A 24,946-nucleotide genomic window follows, 5' to 3' on the forward strand; every position below is an offset into this window, starting at 1 on the left:
GTTGGTATATTCTCATCTGGATGTGCATTCATTCCCTTTTGTGTATGTTGTATGTTTGTTTTCAGAGATGTTTTAGGTAGCAGCTCCGTCCAAGCCGAAAAGATCAGTGCTCTTTTGCAAACGATGGAGCAGAAGAAAGACATGATTACGGAGCTGCTCCATTCAAGTAGTGAACTTTCACCCCATTTGAGGGAGGCTGAAAGTTCAGGTGTTCTTCTTGCCCAACTCGGGTATCTCCAGGAAGAATGGAGACTTCTGGAAGGCACTTTTAAAAGAGCTCTCAGGCATGCCTCCGCATCCTTCTCTCAGTCGTCTCATCTTTTGAAAATGGCCCAGCATCTGCATGGCAGGGTAACAACTCTCCAGAAGACTTGCGCTGGCCTGCAATCCTCAGAGGAAAGCCATGGCAGCCCATGCAGCCTGATTCTACAACTGACCTGCCTGAAGGCCGACATAAAAATACACAATCAGCATTATCTCCATATTCAATCACAGTCAGATACCTTATGCCAATTTTCTTTGGGTCGGAAGGAGAAGGATGAGATGGGGTGTGTTCTACAGGAGTTGCGATGCTCACTGAATGTCACAAAGAGGCAGCTTGAGGATCTCAAACCTGGTATAGGTGGGACTCCATTACCTAAACACCTCATGTTGTTGGAGGATTTGGCTACATCTGCCAAACACGCAGAAAACCAAGTCGCAATGGGGCAAACTTTACCTCTTTTCCCTGAAGAGGCCGAAATCCAAATTGGGGAAATGCGGAAACTGCGATCCAAAACTTTATCCAAACAATTACAATTGAAGTATTTGGTCATTGGTATTGATAAAAATAACTCTGATGTTTTGAACTCAGTAAAGATGGTAGAAGATCTGTATGAAGCCTTCGATGAAAGCTCAGCTCATTTCCTGGAGCATGCAGAGAAAAGCCTGCAGGAAAGGGAGGATCTATTCCACAAGCTTACTAGCTTTGACACCTGGCAAGCAGACAAACACATCTCCAAAAACCCTCGCATTCATATTGAGAATGCTTCAAAAGTTGAAATGGTAGAGTTAAATAGACAGCTAGGTGTTCACAAATTGGCCACAGACAAGATTGAAAAACAAATGGCCAGGGTAGCCATTTTGATAGAGAACTGTAGGAAAACTGCCATAGAGTTGAATCCTGCTGAGGCCAGATATCTTATTAACAGGCTCTCAGGGCTCTGGACAGAATTTGATGGACTGGTGGCTCATGAGCGTGTAAGTAGCTGGGAGTTAGAAGAGCTTATTCACGAGCGTACCTCTTCTAATGAGGAACTAGCAAGCATTCAAGCTAGCCTAAAGAAGATATCTGCAGATCTTGATGGCCAAAGCTTCCCTTTGACGGCAGAAGCCATCTCTGCAGCTAAGCGGATGACACATTTGCTAATGGAGCATCAGTTCCAAGTGCAGGAACTTCAGCACTGTCACGAGGCGAAGCGAAGCTCAATGATGTGTGACATTGGTGAGCTTCAAGACAGATGTAAAACTCTAACTGTCCATGCCATGGAGCAGGAAAAGTATTTTCACCTCCTGAAAGAAATGGACAAATCCCGGCACATTGCTGAAGGTCAAATCCAGTGTTCATTCACCCAAGCTGCAAGCTTGGGTGAAAGATTCAGACTTTGCCAAACTCTTTTAGTTGAACTTCCCCTAGTGAAGACACAGTGCCAAGAGGCGGCTGACCAATTGGAAGTCATAGCTCAAAACCTGAACGCTTCAGAGCTCCAATCAGAGAGGCAGAGGATTCTGCACACAGTGGAATCCCTGGTGGCCTGGGAGCACGCTGTGACGGAGAACGTCCATAACTTGGAGGGCAAGCTTCTGGAAGATCTCCGTCTCTGCACCGAGCTTCCCAATATGACAGACCATGTCCGAAGAACCAAACAGGAGCTATTGGAGGTTGAACCAGTGACCCCAGAGGAGAAAGCCATTGATGCTGCATTACAAAGGTTTTGGGTTATTCTGAGAAACCTGGAGTCTTGGATGCGGGTGGTCGAAGCTTTGGTGCGGAAAGAGAAGTGTAACCTCAGGACCCTTGAAGAACTGAAATCCCTAACAGATGCATGTATGCATGACTGCCATTCAAAGATGGTAAGCCACTCTTTATTTTATATACATATATATATATATATATATATATATATATATATATATATATATATATATATATATATATATATATGTATATACATTTCTTTACAATATGTCAATATATTTGAGCATTTCAACAACGTGTTTTCAACATGATGAAATGCCTGAACCTGTATCAAACAGGAGGACTTGGCCCATGCTCGAGAGGCCCTTAAGGACTACCACTGGGCTGCTCAGGGGGCCCTATCCTTCCTCCACAACGCCGAAGCTACCTTCTTGTCAGCGCCTGGTGGGTTTTTGGACTGTGCCGAGGAACAAAAAGAGACCCAGGAGGCTCTCGCCTCACTCAAGGATGTCCTGCAGGCTCACATTAGCCATCTAGTGGAACTGGTGCCAAAACACCCCTGTCTCTCAAGCAAGAAGACAGAGCAGCTCCATATTGGGGTTCTGAGCCACCTGTTGGTGGGCAGAGCCATACTCGAGGCACAAGCACAGCTCAGACTGGAGGCCCTGGAGAGGTAAATCATTCCTTTTTTTTTTTTTTCGTTTGTTTTTCTTACATTTTACACTTGGAAAATAAAATGGTTTCTTTCTTCATGACAATCCGTTTCACCATGTAGGTGTGCAAGAACACAACAGAGTCACTGGATGTGTCACAAACAATTACGACAGCTTCTGTCCAGCTTTGAGGCAAGTCTGTCTGAGTGTTGCTCCGAGCGAGTGACCTCCTACGTCCAGTGTGATGCCCAGCAAAACAGAGCTAAGGTAGGCAGATTTTCTCGACAACTTCATTGGTTTCACTGAAAACCTCTCCTGTCACTCGAGTCCAAAGAAGAATTATGGGCTGAGCACAACAGTTAGAAATACATCTAGTTGTTGAGACTGCAAGAGCGTAAAGGTAAATGTATATATTGAATGGACTAAGTAAAGCAATTTAAAGAAATAAAAAACATTTCATGTAAATAAATGTCTGTTGAGTAACTATCTATAGCCAAATGTGGTAACAAAATGGCCCACAGAATATGCTGTTGCATTATTACAGTATTATGAATGATAGGAACTTGGTGGCGGTGGCAACTTTCCCTGGAAAAATCACATGTGGGGCATTGTTAGGGAGAGGTTTTCAATCCCCCAGCAGTGGCTGTTTGGCCAGAGAGGGTAGGCGTAGCTAACACAACAGACGTGCACTTTAAATAACTTGTGTGTATAGCAGCGGACTGTTATTTCCGGTCTCTGCTGACCCGGCCAGTTAAACAACTGCCAACTGACTAATGTCACACTGTTTAGATCTTTGGAAAGTTGGACAAATATACTCCTGTAATAATCGCTTACCGCCATAGGTGTCGCCAAAGAGAATAAAACGGAAATCTTCGCGATCATCCCTTTAAACTGTAGTTATATTTAATAGTATTATTATTTAGGTAATCAAGTCAGCCACACAAAACACTAACTGACTCTTGCCTTGTGGATCTGTGTGAGCAGTCCCTGATGGGGGAGCTGCACAGCCTGGCTGGGCAGCTAGAGGACCTGCGGGCCGGCTGTCCCATGCAGGGCTGCAGGGCGGGCAAGGAGGGGGAGCTGAGCGCCCTCTGGAGACACTGGGCACTGCTGTGTCGGGGGGTGGGCCTCCTGCTGGCCCACTCGGAGCAGAGGAGAGCCGAGTGGGGGGACATCAACACCAGCGTGAGCTTTATACTTGTTTTCAAGAGTTACTGTACATTCTGAGGCAAAAAAAACTATTTAAGTCATTTGCTTAGAATTAAGCAAATTACTTATTTGTTATTTCCACCATGAAGAGTTGATAGATATTCACTATTCAGTCAACATACAGAGCCAAAATTCTGGATATTATGGAACATGTTGTATATTTTACAACCATGTGCCAGCATGATGATGTTGTTATTAAACTACCAGTTCTATCTAGGGTTAGGGTTGCTTTCCTATGCTATCCTGAACATAAACAAGATCAAATATTTTTTCTTGAGAGAGCACCATGAAGGAAATCACTATGAACAAGTCAAATCACAAACATCTCTTTGACCTATCTGCCCCAGATGGAGCAATGCGGTAGCTCCCTGGCGAGGCATCAGGCAGAGCTTCCTGATTCCTCCTCCACTGGGGCCCCCGCCGCTCAGCCGCACGCCAACGAGTCATTATCCCAGGCAAAGATGCACCCGGCTGGCTTGGAGCAGGGGCAGCGGTCCTTCACCTCCCTGGAGCACCGTCTACAGCATGCCCTCAGCCTTTCTGGGCCACAGGACCCAGGCAGCTCCGGGCCCTTGGGCCAACAACTGGAGGAGGTCCAGGAGACTGTGAAAAGGTGAGGGAATCCTTTGGGAAGTGTTGTGTGCATCTGTAGAGGATACGCCAACCTGGTATTAACGCTCGGTAGTAGAGCTTGGCAAATATCAACAATAATATCAACTAGATTTCAATTAACAATATCGTGATATGTATCTTGGTAACATCAGGGATCATAATATTGATCCCGGTTCTTAATATTGTAATTGATCTAAAATGAGATGAATCTATGTTTTACTGTACTGCAACAGAGGCTATATTTTTTGCGAAGATTAAGATTGTACGGTGTAAGCAGCCACATCATGATGATTTTCTACCGCGCCATTGTAGAGAGCATCATTAGATATGGGATCAGCTCATGGTTTGGTAACCTAACCATTAAGCCAAAAAGCAAACTAGCCAGCATCCACAAAACAGCAATGAAAATCATAGGGAGGAAAGACTATGAGCCTATACAGAGCATCTATGAGCAGGCAGTTAGGAAAAAAGCAAAGAAAATAATTTCCAACTCCCAACACCCACTCTTCCCTGAATATAAAACCCTGCCATCAGGGAGAAGACTCTGTGTGCCGCTATGCAAATCTAACCGCCTTAAATTATCATTTGTCCCAGCCTCCATTAAGCTGACGAACAATGTGCAATAGAATACTGTGAAATAAATAGGTTAGCACTTTAGCACATAGTACTTCAGCACATAGCACTTTAGAACTAAGCACTTTAGCACATAGCACTCTATCCATAAGTTCTAGTGCAATAAACACTTGCACTTTATCCCCATACTGTCGATTTCTATGATATACAGCAAGGTGCAATTTAAGTCTATCAAGCTCCATGTTCTCGATGTTAAAATGTTGGTTTGTCTGGTTGTGTCTGTGTTTGTGTTTTTGTTCTGTTGTACTCTGTGTATGTTAGGAAAGCACTGATGCACTGTGCCCAAGACAAATTTCTCCACGGGGACAATAAAGTTGAACCTTGACCTTGACCTTGGTATTCTCCACAGCTTGACAGAACCAAACATGCTGGTGGTGCGACCAGCCCTCGCTGAAGAGCAGGTGATGCGGCGGTCCCAGGAGGAGATACGGGAGGTGGAGGACCGGGTGGAGGCATTGCTCCTCCCTCTGGAATCCTGTTTCAACCTGCAGCAGGGAAAGATGGGACACGTAAAGGTGCTTGCCCTACACTGAGTCCCGGGTCTTAGGGTGCTAGTCTTAGCTGGTCGGCCATTTTAGGTAACATGGGGGCCATAGTGGGGTCTCATTCATGCAGAAAGCATAAGAAGCAACCCCACTTTGGTCCACTTCAATTTTGGCCAAAACAAATTTAGTTGGTAATAGTCTAACTGACTGCTGTTTTTTGGTTGGCAAGAATGTAATGGTTGCTCATTTACTTTTCCCTTTCGATGTTCAGTGCACCATAATGACTTAAAAGCTTTTTTTTTTACATGCAAACCCCCACATGACCACCAATTTGACACAATTTCCCTTTTAGAGCTGTTTTTTCCCCCGTTGGGCAGAATTAATTGCAGTACTGCCAAGCAAATATTGTTGTTTTTAGGCATAAACTTATATTTGTCTGTACAGCTCCTACTCTATCCTACCCATGTTTTCAATTTGGCAGGACGCCAGGCAGGTCTTAGCTTTGCAGAGGGCTAAACTCTGCAGGGTCGGTGAGGAGCTGGGCAGCAGGTACCCAGAGGTGCCTGCAGACATTGGCCGACGGCTCGGTGAAGCCCAGCACGCCGTTCGGACAGCGGAGGAGAAGGTAGGGTGGCCCGCCATTCGACTGCACCGCACTCAAAGAGATGCCAACCTCCCCCCCACTCCCACCAATTGTAATGTGTGTCTTACATTTGGGCTTGCCCTAAAACATTTTCAACAACAAAACAACAATTATTTAATGTTAATGATTAATAACAACAAAATGAATCGTTGACCTTCATTAGAGAGATTATCTGGAGCCTGTATAAGCCATGCTCTGCTCTTGTCATGGTGCAGAGAGCAGAAAGTCATTTTGCATGTATGAACTCTTTATTTGGAATGGGAACAAAACTCAATGAACAGGATTGTGTGAGTTTTTCCAGTATTGACTCGCTTGGGTTATTTCGATATATGTTGTGCTGCATGTCTATATTCATTGGATCTAGTAATATTTTACTTCTGTTATTTCCTATACAAGAATGTGTGTGTGTGTCTTAATGTGTGTGTGTGTGTGTGTGTGGGTGTGTGTGTGTGTCTTAATGTGTGTGTGTGTGTGTGTGTGTGTGTGTGTGTGTGTGTGTGTGTGTGTGTGTGTGTGTGTGTGAGCGTGTCTGTGTGTGTGTGTGTGTGTGTGTGTCTGTGTGTGTGTGTGTGTGTGTGTGTGTGTGTGTGTGTGTGTGTGTGTTTGTGTGTGTGTGTGGTAACCCTGGCGTAGCTCTTGGAGAGGAGCGATCCGTTCCATAAGCTGAGCAGCAGTGCGCTGGAGGTCAGCGTCTCCCTGGAGGCGCTGAAGACGCTGCTGGACACCAGAAGTCCTTCCTTCCCCGAAGCTCAAGACAAGCTCAAGGTGTGTGTTTGGGTGTTTGCGCTTCCCTCTTTAACAAAGGGGGTGCTACTATTGACACTTCCACAGTATGTGTCACAGTATGTTATTGCAAAGCACTTAAAGACGGCTTAGTTTGAACCTTATACGCTAAGTGAGTACATGCTATCGCGGGGCTTTCAGTAGTCTATTCTAGTAGACCCTACTATTCAACAGCAAATAAATTAGCTGAACCTCTGTGCCATATCTCTCCTTTGTTTGTTTCAGGAAACCAACATTACCTATTGAAATGCTATGTCCTATACTTAGGTTATGAAAACAAACATATATTAATCGCCCGTTTAAATATATATACAATGGAATAACCACACAGGCAGTACACCTTTGAGTGACCGCAGGTTCAATTCTGACCCTTGGTCCCATGCTAAATGCATGTCATTGCCTCGCGTGTCAGTGTGTCTTCAAATTTTGTATACATAAAGTCACAAAGAGCCCATAAGACAATATGATGCGTACAATTTTGACCTTTTGCTAAGGAAATCCCACTGAAAGGGCTCCTCCTATCCCTAATGCTGCGTTCACACCAATGCACGTCGCGAATACATGCAAATTCAATACAAAGACGATTTTTTTTGCCAGTCAAGCCGGCATCACAAAATGGCTGGAATCACGAGGCTGCTCGTACCCACCACAAACTTTTCAAACAAGTAGAATATTCTGCTCAGGTTGGGTGTGAACGCACCTTAAGCCCACATCAGCATAAGGAAGTGTTTCTTTGTGTTCTGTGTGTCTGACCCCCCCCCCACCCCCTGCAGCACGTGTGGGACGAGCTGGACACACAGCACAGCCGGCTGGGGGTCCTGGAGAGCGAGGCCCAGGACCTGGCAGAGGAGCGCCCCCAGCAGGGCCACCTCCTCATGGACCGGCTCAGCGGGCCCCTGCAGCTCTACCAGGACACGGCCCAGCTGGCCGAGCAGCGCACCGCCTTCCTGGCCCGGGTCAGGACACGCCCCCTCACATGAGTCTCCGCCTCTTTTTTTGTTGTTGCATTTTTATGCTTTTTAATAGAGTGGGATAGATAGGAGGGTCTGGGAGATAGAGGGGAGGACATGCAGCCACTGACCCCGGGCAGGATTCAAACCCGGGTCGCTGCGGTCAGGGCTGAGCATGTGGTACACGCTGAGCCGATGAGCCAACGGGCCAGCCCAGTCTCTCCCTCTCTGATCACGGATCACGCACTCCTACAATGTTACATAAATGCGAGTTATGCCATGTTTCCTGTTTTTTTTATGGAGATATTTGTCACAAAGATACTTCTTTGTGTAAATGGAGGTTTGTTTTCTACACGGTTTGGATTTGAAAACTTTATCGCCACTTTTTCCAAGAACATTGGTTCCCAGGGCGAGATGTTTTAGCTAATCTTCCCACTGGGAAAAGTTGTGTTTGCTGTAAGCCAATTACGCAATTACAGATTCCTCGAATCCAGCAACCGGATGGATGGAAACTAATTTGAAGTGAAAGATAGTGAAATGGCACGATCGCCCAGACTATTAATGCAAAGTGTGATTTGTTAGAGAGCAAGCAAGAGAAAAAGCACATATTTTTGGGTTAATTTAAGTTAACCTTCATTATGCACTTTTTTTCCATGAGATACATGATGTGCAAATCGAAAAAAGCCCTAATTACGTCTCTCTCGTGGTCTCCCTTTGTGATCATGAATTGCATGCAAAGGAACGTTTAAAGGGTTGTTTTTTTTTGTTTTGTTTTTGTTGGGTCCCATTTTTTGAAAATTGGTTAAAGTTCAATTGGGAAAATAAATGAGTTTCTTCACTTCAGGCCCAATGAGAAATTATTTCATTTTGTCATCCAAAAAGGAAGCAGATAAAAATGCTTACATGACGGTAAGATGAATTACAATCAATTGAAAAATTATTGTAATAAATATTTTTTTATGATTGCTCCAGATTCCGGCCTTCCTTCAGGAGTTTGAGGACATCCTGCACAGCGCCACCTGTTGGCTCGGGGACGCTCAGTCGTGGATCAGTGCTCCCTGTACTTACTCTACAGCCAGGAGCCTCCACAGCCATGCCAAGTCCCTCCAGGTCTGTCTCCAGTCACAAGGGTTCGGGTCAGGAGGGCTTGAAAGAATAGACCAGAATGGTCTACAATGACCTGAGATTGCAATGGAGTTGGTGGAAAAACATTGTGATGCTTCTGAATTAAAATAAAAAAAATGAAAACCGCCCATGATAAATGCTTGCAGCGCGTACATGAATACTATTGTTTGTGTGACACTATCCTAGCTGGTCCTTGAAGACTCGGAGAGGACCAGAGCCACCCTTGGGAGCTTGGGGCTGCTGTTCCAGGTGATGTCTGCGGTCTGGGACACCAGAGCGCTGGAGCAGAGGCTGGCCTGGACAGAGCGCCAGGTGGAGGGCATGCAGCACAATGTGTACGAGCCCATGGAGCAGCTCCTGCACATTGCCACAGTAAGAGCCCTTCGTTAACGCAGTCCAAAGAAAAACTACACGTCAGTTAACTGTTAACTAATGGTCTAGCTGGAATTAACTTCATGTTTACTAATGTGATGGTCTTCATGTTAGATAAATACATTTGATAGGGTAGGACCCTACCCTAATACACCTAACCCTTTGCCAATGCTGTATAAGAATGCTTATTACTGCATTAACTAATGTTCATTACTGGTTAATTAATGTACCCTTATTGAGAAGTATGACCAGGACCCTCAAACTTGTTTGTGTTTATCCTGTGCTTTGCTTTAAGCATCGTATGTGAGCATGAATACACATTATTGTTAACTACAAAAATGCAATTCACATTGAAAAAAACTGTGGCAGAATTTATTCAGAATTTGTTTCTATTTAAGAAAAATAACAATAACACTTAATTTATTTTCCAGGAAATTGATGCCATGGAATTAGAGGTGAAGACTATGGAAAAGAATGCGACGAAGATCAGATCCATTTTAACCACCATGAGCAGCAGGAACATCTCAGAGGCAGAGTGCCTCGAAAGCCGACAGGTGAGGCACTCTGTTTGGTTCCCTCATTTCACCCTGCTACGTGATCGGTTTTCATTAGGAGGAATGACATATGATCATGTTTTCATCCATGTGGAATCCCAATTTATTTTGGGATTTAGAAAGCTGTGCATAACACCGTAAGGTGTTATGCACAGCTTTCTAAATCCCTAAATAAATTGTTGTCAATATTACTCACATCCTATCAATATTAGTGTATCCCTCATACAATACATCTCAGTGGTTGAACTTCCACTAAAAAGAGAAGCACTGAGAAAGCCTTATCAAAAAGAACTATCAAAGCTTTATATGTATACTTATATGTCCCATCTCTCATCTCTCATCTCAAGGTGATCCTGGACAACCTACAGTCCATGCAGGGGACCCTGGAGGAGATTGAGCAGTGCAAGGGCGAGCTGCAGCTCCCAGCAGGGGCGCTGGACACGCTCACCGTCTTCCCCAGGGCACAGCTGCTGCTGCAGTCCCTCCAGGAGCTGCAGGAGTGGACCCAGCGGCAGGGCACACTGCAGGAGGTACACCATGGAGTGTTTTGTGTAATAAAACAAAAACGTATTGCACATCCTCTATAGAACACTTGCAGTTGCTACTGAGGCTATATCATTAGCCACTTGCCAATTTTTTATAGTTTTTCTTATCATAGAATGACTTAACTCACAAAACTTTTTTTCAACCATTGTGAACTTTTTTACTCGTTTAACTTTGTTGTCAAAACTCACTCTCGATCCATATATTGTGGAGGATGGAGACATAAACGTCCATTCTCTCTCACCATAATTGTTTAAACTGGATGGTAAAAACAGAGAACTTAATACATTCTTGATAACATAATAATTGTACTATTTGAATATATCTCTTTAATAATTGTGTTTATATAAGATAAAGACGTGGTGACCTTGATCCTTTGCCAACTCTTATCTGGGATTGATGTCTGCCTGGTGAAATGTTTGCCTTATGTGCCTAACAACCAGAAATGCATCATAACATCATTATCTCAGCTGGCCCAGCAAATGTTTTAAGGGTTAATTTACCACGTAAATGCACATAACTACAGCTCCTGACAGGTTTGAGTTATATTTATTCAGAAAAACAACTCCTTAACAGGACGGTATGAAGTAACTTGACTGAACTGGTTCTTATGAGCAGACAACGCTAACACCCATCTCCTAACCAACTCTATTGCCCTCTCTATTGGAATCAGGGCCCTGTTGAGGTACTCAGCTCTGAGGAAGAGGAGGGTGAGGGCGTGGAGCAGCGGTACCATTCGTCCTCCTCTGAAACCCTCACATGCAGTCTCCCAGAGGTGAAGATCCACACCTTCACACCAGGACCTGCTGACATGTTACATATATTTTAAAGGTTTTGAACTAGGAAGAATGCATGGTTTTACTTCTCTCTTATTCGCAAGTATTGAATGAAATGCATGGCTGTTGATGCTATTCATTGCTTTATCATGGTATGAATGGTCAAATGTTTATGGACTATTTAGTACTTAACAGAAGTCTGTACAAAGCACACTTAAAAAAAACAGCTGTTTCACCCTTATAGAGATCACACGCACACACTCACTCAATTACACACACACACACACACACACACACACACACACACACACACACACACACACACACACACACACACACACACACACACACACACACACACACACACACACACACATATATAAAAGGCTCATAATAACACATAATAACACAATAATGCCCTTTATTAGGACCCCGAAGAGAGCTTTATTCAACTACAGGATATGGAGACAGATGCAGACACTGCCCGATGCCTTGGAGACGCTAAGGATATTCCTGGAACTCAACCACTCCAAGACGAGCCGGTACTTAAGGCTTCACCTTGGATAGTTTCTTTGTGTGTGTGTGTGTGTGTGTGTGTGTGTGTGTGTGTGTGTGCATTACATGTGTATTTGTGTGCGCATGACGTGTGTGCGTGAGCCCATAATATGTGTGCGTGTGTGTGCCTGTGTGTGTGTTTGGCCATTAGCGATCAGCAGTTGCTAGGTTTGGTGTTGTGGATGTTGTGATGTTTCAGGTGTTACTGAGCCTGTCTTGCATTGTTCCATTGTTTTGAAGGCTCCTTGGAGTGTGGCCTGGCAGCCTTGGCCTGAAGCAGAGCCGATCTTAACCACCACCACGCGGGACGGGTCCTGGCCTGCGATGGTTGGTGCTGATAGAGCAGCGTCAGGGGAAGAAACTGGATTACCGCTGGCTATTGAACCCAGGCTTGTGTCCAACACAGAGACCAGTCTTGCTGCTATGGTAACTAAGGCTGAAGCACAAGCGGCCCGCATTACTCCTGACAACCAGAAAATGTTATATTGTTATTATTAATATTATTATTATTATCATTAATGTTATTAATGTTTTATTATTATTATTATTATAATTACGATTATTATTTGTTCTTTATTATTAATTATTTTCTATTATTTCTCTTTATATTTTATTATTTATTTATCTTTTCTTGATGCGTCATTTACTCTTATGGTTTTATGCAATGCATGTGAGCCAGTACCTTCAGGTGCATGTTTTGCCATTTGACACTTTTTTGGGTACGCCCTGTTGATTAGACAGGTGTCCCCATTCGGGTCATGTGATAGAAGTCATCTCACCCATTGTTTTCAATGCCTGATGAAGAACCCAAGCGATCGAAGCGTTGCCTGTTAATAAATCCACTTCTGGAGCATTTAAACAGTGTGCGGACCCTCCCTTTTTTCTCAACCAGTCGAACCCCGCCATGGTGTCAGATGAGCACAGACACTCACCGTACATCGATGAGACGTGTCAACGCGTAGATCCACAGCAGTCTTTGGCAGTTGATGCACCAGGGTTTCTTGCCGCAAGAACTCCAAATGCCTTCACAGCCAGAGGACCATCCGTGAACGCATCACGGAACAGGCCCGAACGTCTCACTGGATCGTTGACCTCTCACCAAGACTTGGTAAAAGCTTGAGATAGAAGAGCCCTGTATTTTTTCGGTTGCGGACACTTTCAACAGAGGGGGCTCACAAAGAGGGGAATATCAACCCACCTACCATACTATCTTCTTTCATAAAGCATCAAACCTAAGCACACCATTCCCCAACCTCTTTGTCTTATCTCCACCCAGGTGACCCAGGATGAGGTTATTGATCCCAGAGCAGACATTAAGGCCGGGGCCACTCTGGGCAGTGTGGTGGATGTAGAAGATATCGCAAAGACACAAACCCATGATGCAATGCAGGACCATAAACCAGGGTGAATGACTCAGAAATCATCTTATTTTTATCTGCAATGGATTGTCTTATTCAGTTTTCAATGCATATAATGTTATGTGTCATTTTGCACGTTTCACATTTACCCTGTTTGTAAAAACTAAACTCAATGTTTGCATAAATTACCCTGCTTTGGTGTAACTCTTTCACTTCTCTGCCTCATTCATTCCGTCCCTACTTCCGTGTTTCTAAAGGATGTCCAATGATGACGAAGAAGAAGCACAACGAGAAGAAGAAGACGAGCAGAAGCGAAACACTGTCTCTGCCGAGATCTCTCACAACCTCAGAGCTGTGATCCACAGCAGAAACAGAGAGGATGTGGAACAGGTGAATGCACAACAAACACCCACTTAAACTATTTTCTCAAGTCATGCAAAAAAAAATTCTGAAACTCAATGGAAATGTCAGTGTCTCCGCGTGCTCCACAATGTCACAAGAAATTAAAGGACAATTTTGATTACAGTTGTTAAAATTTGAACGGAGGTCTAAAGTAGAGCCTTGATGGAGAACCTGAGTTGTGTGTCCTGTTTGCTCTGTGAGGATGATGTATTCCCTGTGATCTGCTTGTGTAGGTCGAGGAGAGGCGAGAGGAGACAGGTGTGCCACAGGAATCCCAGGAGGCTACAATTATGCTTCAGGAATTTGTCTGTACAATGGAAAGAGAGGTACCTTGGATTCACCTTAAATCACCTGAATTTGATATTTCCAATGACTTTACAAATTGCTTGTTTAAGCTTGTTCAAATTGCTTGTCTTATTTATCTTTAGCAGAGTCAGAAATTTAGGTCAACAGGTTTTGATGTCAACATGGGATTCATGGATATTTACATTGTGATTTATCTTATATTTGATGATGTGTTACTGATAAATAATTATTTAGCAAAGCACATGGAGCACAAATGTTTCAATTTTGTATTTTGTCCGCTTGCTTTTTGGGTAGAGAATTATTTTGGACGTAAAAAAAAAAAACTATGATACCGGGTTTGTCCCGACACGCCCGTGTGCTTCGGGATTAAGGGTTGGGATTCATTTTTATGTTTCCATATGACTCAGATTGGTATGAGGCACACAGACAGCTTGCTTTGGTTGGTGGAGGACTTTGATATTGGACGGAGTGAACCACACCCCACTCTCAAGTCTGTGCCTAGTTTGGAGGTAACCAGCGTTTGTGTGTGTGTGTGTGTGTGTGTGTGTGTGTGTGTGTGTGTGTGTGTGTGTGTGTGTGTGTGTGTGTGTGTGTGTGTGTGTGTGTGTGTGTGTGTGTGTGTGTGTGTGTGTGTGTGTGTGCGTGCCAGCATGCTTGCATGCATTCGTGCCACATGTAAGGGTGCATTTCAAACATTCCTAAATGTCTAGTCACATTTTCTTTCTTTAGCATCGTGTATCCATTTTCTTTACTTCTTCATTCTCCAGTGGCTCGAGGGGACCTCCGAAATGGCCCCTGAGGAACAGTCTGAGCTACGGCGGATTTCCAGCTCGTTCCTGCACAGATTAACATGCTTATTAGACCTGGGAGACGGACGCACAAGAGCATGGCGGACTGGCCACGGACAAAGTCTGCATCTCCCCTCCAGAAGCAAAGTATGCACACATAACCCAAAGGATGTCTCCTTCAGACCAAAGCTCCACAGTTAAAATGTGTACAGGTCGATGTATAAAGGATGTCTCCTTCAGACCAAAGCTCCACAGTTTGTGTACAGGTTGATGTATAAAGGATTGTCTCCTCCAGACGATCGCTCCACAGTTAAAATGTGTACAGGTCGATATATAATGGATTGTCTCCTCCAGACGAAAGCTCCACAGTTACAATGTGTACAGGACCATCCCGTGGTCTTCAATCATCTTAAGTCTTGCCAGGGGGACAGGCTTTCATCACTTTTACTGTTTCTTAGAATATACAACATTCAAAAAGGGTAATAGAAATGCATTGGTTTGTTTTTTTTCCGGGAAAGGGAGCCCTCGCCTACTTATAGAAAGGGACTTTGTCCTTTAAACCATGAAACACACTCTTTTGACTCAACGTGTTTCCTGTCCTTTGATACCAAAGTTCTTGCGGGTTCTGGGAACCCAGTTGGCCGTGGCGCAGCATGTGTTCCAGCGAGAGCCACAGGCCCTGGAGGGTACTGAGGAGGCTGTCTGGGCCCAGCTGGAGCTCAGGGCCAGAGCGGTGCTGCAACATGCGCTGGATCAGGAAGTCACATCGCAAAGCACACTTCAGGTTCGACACAGTGTCGTGGTTGTGTTTAAGGCTACACACAAACATACCTTCAAACCATGGTAACGCAGCGCACCATCTCCGCCGCTGAGTCACCGGTTTGTTTCAACAGGCCAGCAGCGAGTGGGAGGGGGGGCGTGGCCGGATGGGCGCGCTGCTGGAGGAGTTGGACGGCGTGGCGAGCGCGGGACCGCCGGAGGGGGAGGACGACTCGGAGCTGTACTCTGTGGAGCATGTGCGGACACGAGTCGGAGCCTGCGAGGTACACCCCGTCCCGGCGTCGCTCACCGTGAGACGTTGTTCACTGGTTCAGTTTCACCGTCGCTTTTGGAGAAGAAAAAAAACCCTCAATCACACTGCTGTTAGACGCCACTGCACTGGCCAGTGTGAGATTGGACGCCATACGTCACGTGGGCTGCATTCACACTTGCTCATCTTAGGATTTTTTTGTGTGTGAGTCTAAACTCAAGGTCATTACCGGTGATGAAGAGCACAGAGAGACGGTGGGGAGCGCTGGTCTCAGCACAGATGTCCTACAGATACCCCAATTGTCTCTCTGTAATAGAACATTTTTCTTTCAGACACCAGGTCCTAAAAGACCTCGTTCTCAGCAAAATGGCATCCGCCGACCCGATGAGAGAACGCTGTGTTCCTCTACTCGATGATGATGATGATGATGATGATGATAATGCCTATTTCAGTCCTTGTTTCTCTGCCTTTTCTGTGAAAAAAGGAAACATTTTTATGGATGGGCTGAGTGACATGAGTAATGCTTCTCTTATCTTACCTTCTTCTTCGCCAGTGTTCTTACTGTAGAACTTTTGTTAATATAGGGACTGAACTTAAAACGACCAAAAAACATGTACATACGACCTATTAACTCCCTAGCTTCATTTATTTCCCTCTGACCCTACGATACTACGACAGGCCAGGTTTCAATTGAGAGGTCTCTCCTCATATAGAAGGAGGTTTTCATAAGAACATCGCCATTCTGTCGCACCTAGCTGCCTGTATGTCTGTGTTTTATGTGTAAGGTAATCCGTTAGACACCCACTTTAAGAGCCTCTTACTGTTTCCTCCTAGGACGTGCTAGTCCAGCTGGAGCAGAGCAGGGCGGCCTTGGGCTGTCTGCTAGACCAGAGACAGCTATTGGTGCTTCCGCCGCCAACCGACGCAGAAGGCAGTACCTCAGTCGGCCCAACAGGGGGAGCTCTGGAGCTGCAGTGGCGGAGCATCCAAAGGCGGACAGAGCAGGAGATCAGGCGTTGCCAGGAGATTCAGCGGAGCTGGGCCAGGTGAGACAGATCAGAGGGGAAGCAGACCATAGCCCGTAGACACTGGAACAGTAGCCGGTGAACATGTTACCTCATTTTAAATAATTCAGACCAAGGTTGTTTATTGCGCATAAAATTTGCAGCTAATTATAGCAAAAGAAATTGACTTTGGAAAGATTATTTTATTTTAATGTTCCAACCTGAGTTGTACATTACTCCCCCAGAGTTTTCATTCATTGCAGTAAATGTCCTAGCTTCACAAATATGGCACATCCCAGAAATATTCATTTTACTTTGGCAAGAGAAGATGAATTCAGAAAGCAAACAAACTGTAATTAAATTCATGTCAACCAGAACACTTCCACCATTCCATTAACACTCTTAAAGGGGCAGTGAACCCAAATATGTTTTGTTAAAACGTGGCAATAGCTAACCGTCACCGACACAGTGCCTGCGGTTACAAAGGTCGCCCGCAAGGACCATATGAGGCGCCCACAGGTTCTAAGTTAAATAAGTATCCCAAAGTTGCCATGGGTCGTAACCATGGGAATAACATGTGCCTGCGCTCCCAGCCAAAGTGCATTTATTTTTAAACTCCTGGTGGCTGAATCTAGCTGAAAAAGGGGCTTGACTTACCCTTTTCAATGACATCAAGTCATTCCCACTAATGCACCCTACATGTGACTCGTAGCTCATTTCTGTCCTCTGTAAAGAGGGAACGGTCATAGTAGGTTATAGTAGATTTTATTTGGACATGACAATGTCATTGGACGAACCAGATGCATTGTTTACAGTGTATTAGCATAAATGCTAGTTTACAACACCTGTCCACAGGAGGCTTTTTGAAAACAACAAAAGAAACTAAACAAGACAGAAACAAGATCAAATACTGATAAAAAACTGATAGTGATAATTAAAAAGAGTAAAAATGCAGTATACAGTAGAGTACAGAGCAGCAATATAATGAGTCAAATATATATATATATATAGGCTACGTAGAGAAAAACAAAGGCAGCATGATCAAACAATAAACCAGTTGTAAATTATTTGTGTGAGCACTGTTGATTTGATTTGAGCCGTTGTTTAAGTTCTCTGTTAATAGTGTTGCTGTTAGTCTCTAGTTTTAGACTAGTGGGCAAGAGGTTCCATAGTTTTGCCCCCTTGGTCCACTCTGCTGGCTGAGTGCTTAATGTCTGAGTCTCTCCCCCTCTCCCCCCCTTCGATAGACTGCAGAGCGAGAGCCAATCTCTGGGGGAGTGGCTGGCGGGGGTCCGAGGGCCACTGGAGACGTGGTGTGGGCTGGCCGACAGCGCTGCAGGGGGGAAGGAGAGCAACATTCACAGCCACCTCACCCAGCTCCTGGTAAAAACAACTGAAAAAAAACAACGTCTTAACCTGAACACCCCCAAGGGAACAACTGGTGTTGGGATAAGGATGTTGTTTTTTTACATTCACATTTTACACTTAGGCCATTTAGCTGACACTTTTATCCCAAGCGACTTACAATAAGTCCATTTGTCATAAGAAAGTTAAACAATGTACCGCTGTCGGTACAATAAGGACCAAGTACCAAAAATGTACCCAGTTAACCCATTCTACGTATGTAACAAAGATAGCTTGAAGATGTTTTTAACGCAAGGCAGGAGCATCTAGGGAACTGCAAAACAGAGGCTCAGTAGATTTGGGGTCCAGGGATAGAGGATAGAGAAATGTCTTAATTTTTAAATCTGTGTTCATCGGACAGAGATCTAACGAATCTCTGTCCAATAAAGACATTGAGATTCAGGCTAACCTTTGAAATCACAATCTGTCTTTTAGTGCGAGTTACTCGCATCTGCTGCTAAAGTTGAAGCAGATGTTGAATGCATCGTTTTTTTATCATCAATCGCTTTCACATTCAACCCATCTGAAAATCTGCATTGGGTTTGTGTGTGTGTGTGTGTTTGTGTGCAAGTGTGTGTGAATTTTTGGTTGCTCAAAATTCTTCTATCTTGGCCGATAAAGTTGTCCAACTAGATGTTTGGCCATGCCGGCTTAGTCTGGCTAATGTGAGCAGGCCTCCATTTAGTTTGTTTGATATTTTTAATGCATCAATAATGATGAAAAGACTCGATGTGATCATGAACTCAACCTATTGACCACCCTAATACATACACATATTTTTAAATATTGGTGGATATGGTATGGAATGACCTAAACAATATGTAATCTAATAAATTGATTGATGAACAGTTGAAAATGTCATTGCTGTCCTGTCCAATAGGATTTCTCCATGGAGGTGGAGGCCAGGGCGGCTCAGAAGGCATCTATAGCCAGGGAAGGAGCTCTCCTCCTGGGCTTGAGAGAGGCAGACAGTCCCTGGCTGCGTGGTCTGCTCAGTGCGCTGGAAGTCACCTGGAGCCAGCATACATCTGACCTGGCCAAGGCCCAGGAACGGCTGCAGCAGGTAGTGCCCATCAAATCATTAATTGAACATTAAACTCTCTTTTTGGTTGAGTTTGCTGATGACATTTTCAGTATTCATAAAAAAAGGAATACAAAACAATGATTTATTCCCAGTTAGACCATGAGATGAGACCATGAATCAGACCATGAGATGAGAACATGAGATGAGAACATGAGATGAGAACATAAATCAGACCATGAATCGGACCATGAGATGAGAACATGAGATGAGAACATGAATCAGACCTTGAAATTAGACCATGAAATTAGACCATGAATCAGACCACGATATGAGACTATGAATGAGAACATGAGATGAGACCATGAATCAGACCATGAAATGAGACCATGAATCAGACCGTGAGATGAGACCATAGAATGAGACCATGAATCAGACCATGAGATGAGACCATGAATCAGACCTTGAGATGAAACCATGAATCAGACCTTGAGATGAGACCATGAATCAGACCATGAGTTAAGACCATGAATCAGACGACCTTGAGACGAGACCATGAGTTAAGACCATGAATCAGACGACCTTGAGATGAGACCATGAATCAGACCATGAGTTAAGACCATGAATCAGACGACCTTGAGATGAGAACATGAATCAGACCATGAATCAGACGACCTTGAGTTGAGACCATGAATCAGACCATGAGTTAAGACCATGAATCTGACGACCTTGAGATGAGACCATGAATCAGAGCCATGAGATGAGACACTGAATCAGACCTCGAGATTAGACCAGGGATCGGCGGGAAATGGGCCTCAAAGTGATCCTGGCTTCATCACTGTAGAGTTCAGATCAGATTACACATCAGTTTTATTAGTTTGGAAACTTGATAAGGCCACAGCTTGTCAGGCTCTGAATTACAACCGCTCTCCCCTGTCCGCTGTTTGTTTTCAAAGATAATTGGACATTTGATAGAAAAAAGACATCTCCCCCTCATTAAAAGGGAGTGTAACTCAAAGGCCCTTTCGGTGCTGGCAGAATCTCAAAGAGAAAGACGAAGAGAAGGGCATTTTTAATTCCCCCTCCATCCATCACCGGTGATCGGAGGAACTGTGTGGGAATCTGTCTGCCATTGCTGGCAGCCTCGACTGCGAAAAAAACACAATAAATTCTTTCTTTCTTTCTTTCGTTCTTTCTCTCGTTCTTTCTTTCGTTCGTTCTTTCCCTAGCTGGTCGTGGTTGTCTGGCCCCCGTCGGAGCTGCTCTCTGACCTGCGGGGCTGGGTGGAGAAGGTGGAGAACAGGCTTGGGGAGGAAAGGGTGAAAGCCTTCCAGGCCACAGATGCCTCCCAGCTGGCCGACACCCTACAGCACCTCCAGGTAGCCCTGCCGCCTCCACCACACACCCTCTATATCAGCCTCCTCTAATCACAACATGATCCCCTTTGGTTTGTGTGCATGTATTTTTAAAGATGAGATTAGGTACAATTGAGGAGCTACAGTTTGAGTGTTAATTGTGAGAAATGCCATTGCCATCCGTCAGCTGAGGGATGGTTAAACGTGATGTGAGAATATGTTCCGGTTGTCGGTGCCTGACTCTGTATGAGCCGATTTAGATTTTGAACTGGTCCTGCCTCATTTCTTACCAATCAGGGCATCTCTTCCCTGATTGGTTTCGGGGATCAATCTTGCCTGTCAATTGCTAGCTACACTACATCTGTGTGAATGCATTTCAAAATGTTGGAGTTCTCTCTTCAGCTTTTTTCTGCCTTCTCTCTCACAACTACTATTCTGTATGTTCTGCTGTGGCACCTGAATTTCCATAGTTGGAATTGAAACAGTAACATTTTATTGCCCATCGTCAACAAGGCTTCAAACATCACTTTTCAGATATTGTGTGGGACAATTGTTGTCTTTCACTTACATTGTTTCAAATGCTTGTTTTGTTTGTTTTCAGACTAGTTGTATGTTTTTTTTTTCCTCATCATTCCTCAGGAGCTGAATGTGGGCGTGAGCTGTGGTCAGGTGTTGCTGGACTTCCTGTGGCAGTCTGGGCCGCCAAAAGCAGATCCGGCAGACATCTGCGTGTTCAGTTGGGAACGCACTCTCTTCACCGAGACGATCGGCGAACTCAGCTCGAGCTGGGCGTGCCTACAGGGGGAGCTAATGAGTCAGGTTCGTTTCTCACAGTAAAAACAGCTTTTTCTACTGAATCCACCCACCCTCTATGATCAGACCTTAAGGTCAGCAGTTCCTATGGTTAAATACTGGTTAATGCAGTCAATCTTTCGGATTGGCTGAAAGGATCCCAGCCCGTGTTCCCTGCCATAATAACGTACATCGTCCAACAAAACATAAAAACTACGGCAGCCCACTTGACCGAGCAAAAATCTCGGGATTGATTTGAGGGTTCAGTCCTCGAGTGACAGAACGTTTCCCATAACACAAGCCTTGTCTGGAGTCCAACCAGTCCCATGTTCTTAGTGTAGTATTTGCCTCTGTTCCCCGATAGATCCGCTTGGTGGGAGATATGCATCACATGTGCTCCCACAGAGAAATGCGATTGGGGCGTATTGGTGACTGGCTCGCACGTCAAGCTGCCGAGTTGGAGCGGTGGGATCGCCCCGCCAGTCAAACCGAGGCTCGCAAGGCCCTGCTCGAGTGCCAGGTACACCGCCCTCCCAGCCGCCCGCATGTTAAAGAGGCTTGTCTCTTTCCCTTTCTTTTGGATCTCTATTTCAGTGTTTCTCAACTGGTGGTTCGCGACCCAAAAGTGGTCCAAAGAAAGTGTGCCGTCCAAAAAATGTATAATGCTAAAATAATACATATATTTTTACTTTTACTTTGTTTTTTGTTGCTAAAGTAATGTTCTTTGATTGCAGGGATGAAAATATTGGTTTATTTATTCATGTTTGAAAAGGCATGATCATGATGACATTTTGTCTGTGTGTTTGCTAGGCCAGTTTGAGAAACAAATTTGCCTGGTTTGAAATGTGTGAAAGTGGATTGCGACTTAATGACCATGGGACAATGTGGGATCCAAGGCCAGACCAGTTGGATTCCACTGCTCTATTTGGTTTACACTTTGAATTGCTGAACACCCCTCTCCCCCAAGGCCATTGAGGGGAGAGAAAAGGAGGTGAGGGCAACAGTGCAGGAGCTGCAGGAGCTGCAGGAGCTGCGTGCTTGTGAGCCGGAGGACCCCCAGCAGGAGCAAGAGACACAGCAGCGGCAGGAGAATCCCAGGGACAGTGCGTTTGCTTCACGGGTAGTGGGCGCCACTCAAGCCTGCATGGCGCTGACCCAGAAGGTACTAATGAATAATTGAACCAATGGGCTTTACTGATGCACTTTAAAGAACACGGATTGAGATTTGTGATACTTTCTAAAGTCATTTAAGAACTGGGAAGTTGTGCTACATGTCCTTCCTCTTTTTCCCTTCTCTTCTTTGGGATGTTCCATTATGCTCAGAGTACACAGTCTAATACTAGCCTTTATTTATACAGTGCAGATACATTTCCAAACACACCTTTAAAACCTGGCAAAGTATGAGCCAGGTTTTAAATGTGATTGTCAATGGCGTGGTGTTTACTATAGTGTTGTGAGATGTTTGTATCGTGTGTTATCAATGTGCAGGCGGAGGCTCTTCGACCAGCTCTAGAACGCATCCTGGTTGAGTGGAGTCAATTGGAGACAGATTTGAGCGAAGTCTCCCTCTACACCACCAGGCTGCGCTGTGTCCTGCAGCAGCTGCTGCACACACCTGCATTCTCACCCAAGCAAGTCCAGAAGCAGTTGGAGGAGCTTAAGGTGAACCAAATATATGGTATACCAGTTGGGCTTGTTCATCAGAATGCATCATGTTGGCGATACTCATTTTGAGAGGATTCAATAGAGTTGATGTACTTTTAAATCCTAAATAAACATAAATATTCAGAAATTGGGTGAAACCAAAAACTTCTTCTGCTCTCTGCTCTCTTTGTCTTTACAAGTCATACTAACTCATCCTAACTTTGATCAATGTTTGAATCTGCAAAAAAGTAATGCAAATCCCTCCCTCCACAGCAACTGCAGGAGGGTGCTGGGAAAGGGGTCAAGCTGTGTGTAGCAGTGGACCAATCATATCAGGCTCTGGAAGGAAAAGTCAATGACGTCACAGCCAGGTTACTCAAAGAGCGGATTGAAGGAGAGCAAAGAAGGTCAGCAGCGGGGATAATGTTTAGCAGAATATTTGTAGGGAAATAAAATGTTAATTGAACTCCACAATGGTGTTAAGAAGGAGAAGTTACAGGTTCTTTAAAATCCAACATAGTCATAGCTGCAACTTTTTAACTACTTTTTAGAGAGCTGAATCCAGAGAATCTCATTAAATAATATTGCTGAAAATGCCTTCTGGCAATTATTCCCTCTCTGCCGGTCTGTTTGTTGGTCTGTCTGTGGGTCTGACCGTCTCTCTCTCTCTCTCTCGGTCTCTGTCTCTGTCTCTGTCTCTGTCTCTCTCTCTCTCTCTCTCTCTCTCTCTCTCTCTCTCTCTCTCTCTCTCTCTCTCTCTCTCTCTCTCTCTCTCTCACACTCTCTCTCTCTCTCCCGCCCCCTCTCTCTCTCTCCCTCCCCTACCTTCCATGCTGATCCTTCTCTCGGTCCCGGTGGCTGCAGGTGGGAGGAGGCGAGGCTGGAGGTGGTGGCGGCCGTCCGGGGGACTGGCCAGACGCTGGCCCTGTGGCAGGGCTACGTGCAGCAGCGCGACAGCTGCACTCTGGCTCTGCAGCAGGCGCGGCTCCAGTGGGAGGAGCCACGGAAGGCCCCTCCCGCCCCACATCGGGTTGCACACACCAGTGGGGGCTCCACCGAGGTGCTCTTGTCTTTCTTTTTGGTTGTTCGATGCTGTCCTTGTTTTGCTCCTGGCTTTATATAACCAGCAAGGAGATTATAACTTCTTGGTCCCCTTGTTTTACTTCGCAAGCACACACACAAACACACACACACCTATATATATAGATATATATATATACAGTATATACCTACCCCCCTACACCTGCCGTGAAGAATGGGAAGCATGCACTTGCAACCAGATGCTAAAAGTATCTAGATGTTCAGTGTTTTGTGACTATTCTGCTCAATGCGCAAAAAAACAATTAACCTTTTCCCGCTGGCATACTTGAATCTGCTACACAGAAACAAGAGATGTTTTTTCCGAGACACATAAATGCTTCTAAAGGCTGCTACACAGAAACAAGAAATGTTTTTTCCGAGACACATAAATGCTTCTAAAGACTGCTACACAGAAACAAGAGATGTTTATTCCGAGACACATAAATGCTTGTAAAGAGAGGCGCATGGTGCAAAAGAAGCCAAAGTAGTCACTGTGCAAGAATAGGAACACCAAATGATTGAAGTATTTACGATGGGCTATGTATGCATCAGAAGTTCATGTGTATTATGAAAAGAAAGGAATGTGATAAATCAAAAGCAGAAGGTTAAAGCTGTGATCTAACATATTTTTTAGTATATATTTTGATTGTATGCAGCAAGAATTGACACTCCCTTGCCTGTAGGCCTTGGATTTTATTTAGTAATGAATCCATATTGGCAGTGTTCTGGGTACTTCTGATGTATGCAGAGCTGTTACCCATCCCCAGTCTCCCAGTGTCAGCTCAGCAGTGATTAACCTCTCAGACAGACCCTCCCTGGCAGCACAGTGGGACAACCGGCCTCGGCCTATTCCATTAGAATGAAAAAATTGCAAGAGTTTGTGTGCCTGATTCATTCATGTTCCTCTGCTTT

The 24,946-nt window shown here is 44.7% G+C and overlaps 1 protein-coding gene and 1 long non-coding RNA gene across 3 annotated transcripts in view; one reads left to right on the top strand and one right to left on the bottom strand.

Annotated features, from left to right (window-relative positions):
* syne2a (spectrin repeat containing, nuclear envelope 2a) overlaps positions 1 to 24,946 on the top strand; it is a 57,457-nt gene that overhangs the window by 2,179 nt on the left and 30,332 nt on the right. For both annotated transcript variants that reach the window (XM_030345848.1, XM_030345849.1), the window contains exons 4-37: positions 66 to 2,112; positions 2,296 to 2,630; positions 2,733 to 2,877; positions 3,595 to 3,795; positions 4,167 to 4,432; positions 5,414 to 5,579; positions 6,031 to 6,174; positions 6,826 to 6,957; positions 7,749 to 7,931; positions 8,898 to 9,035; positions 9,237 to 9,422; positions 9,854 to 9,976; positions 10,324 to 10,506; positions 11,193 to 11,294; positions 11,724 to 11,837; positions 12,091 to 12,276; positions 12,743 to 12,958; positions 13,127 to 13,254; positions 13,466 to 13,598; positions 13,844 to 13,936; positions 14,324 to 14,425; positions 14,684 to 14,851; positions 15,318 to 15,488; positions 15,598 to 15,747; positions 16,569 to 16,780; positions 17,986 to 18,121; positions 19,023 to 19,205; positions 20,393 to 20,542; positions 21,158 to 21,337; positions 21,675 to 21,830; positions 22,278 to 22,472; positions 22,799 to 22,972; positions 23,228 to 23,361; positions 23,819 to 24,014. In XM_030345848.1, the coding sequence (XP_030201708.1) occupies positions 66 to 2,112; positions 2,296 to 2,630; positions 2,733 to 2,877; positions 3,595 to 3,795; positions 4,167 to 4,432; positions 5,414 to 5,579; positions 6,031 to 6,174; positions 6,826 to 6,957; positions 7,749 to 7,931; positions 8,898 to 9,035; positions 9,237 to 9,422; positions 9,854 to 9,976; positions 10,324 to 10,506; positions 11,193 to 11,294; positions 11,724 to 11,837; positions 12,091 to 12,276; positions 12,743 to 12,958; positions 13,127 to 13,254; positions 13,466 to 13,598; positions 13,844 to 13,936; positions 14,324 to 14,425; positions 14,684 to 14,851; positions 15,318 to 15,488; positions 15,598 to 15,747; positions 16,569 to 16,780; positions 17,986 to 18,121; positions 19,023 to 19,205; positions 20,393 to 20,542; positions 21,158 to 21,337; positions 21,675 to 21,830; positions 22,278 to 22,472; positions 22,799 to 22,972; positions 23,228 to 23,361; positions 23,819 to 24,014 (7,528 nt within the window). The remainder of the gene's footprint in view (positions 1 to 65; positions 2,113 to 2,295; positions 2,631 to 2,732; positions 2,878 to 3,594; positions 3,796 to 4,166; positions 4,433 to 5,413; positions 5,580 to 6,030; positions 6,175 to 6,825; positions 6,958 to 7,748; positions 7,932 to 8,897; positions 9,036 to 9,236; positions 9,423 to 9,853; positions 9,977 to 10,323; positions 10,507 to 11,192; positions 11,295 to 11,723; positions 11,838 to 12,090; positions 12,277 to 12,742; positions 12,959 to 13,126; positions 13,255 to 13,465; positions 13,599 to 13,843; positions 13,937 to 14,323; positions 14,426 to 14,683; positions 14,852 to 15,317; positions 15,489 to 15,597; positions 15,748 to 16,568; positions 16,781 to 17,985; positions 18,122 to 19,022; positions 19,206 to 20,392; positions 20,543 to 21,157; positions 21,338 to 21,674; positions 21,831 to 22,277; positions 22,473 to 22,798; positions 22,973 to 23,227; positions 23,362 to 23,818; positions 24,015 to 24,946) is intronic.
* LOC115534694 (uncharacterized) lies at positions 17,487 to 23,897 on the bottom strand. Its single transcript, XR_003974357.1, has 2 exons — positions 23,780 to 23,897; positions 17,487 to 18,071 (listed from the first exon to the last, which is right to left on the bottom strand). It is a non-coding gene; the product is annotated as an uncharacterized LOC115534694 (long non-coding RNA).

This window comes from Gadus morhua, chromosome 21 (genome assembly GCF_902167405.1).
Source record: "Gadus morhua chromosome 21, gadMor3.0, whole genome shotgun sequence".
In the NCBI taxonomy this organism is placed as follows: Eukaryota; Metazoa; Chordata; class Actinopteri; order Gadiformes; family Gadidae; genus Gadus; species Gadus morhua.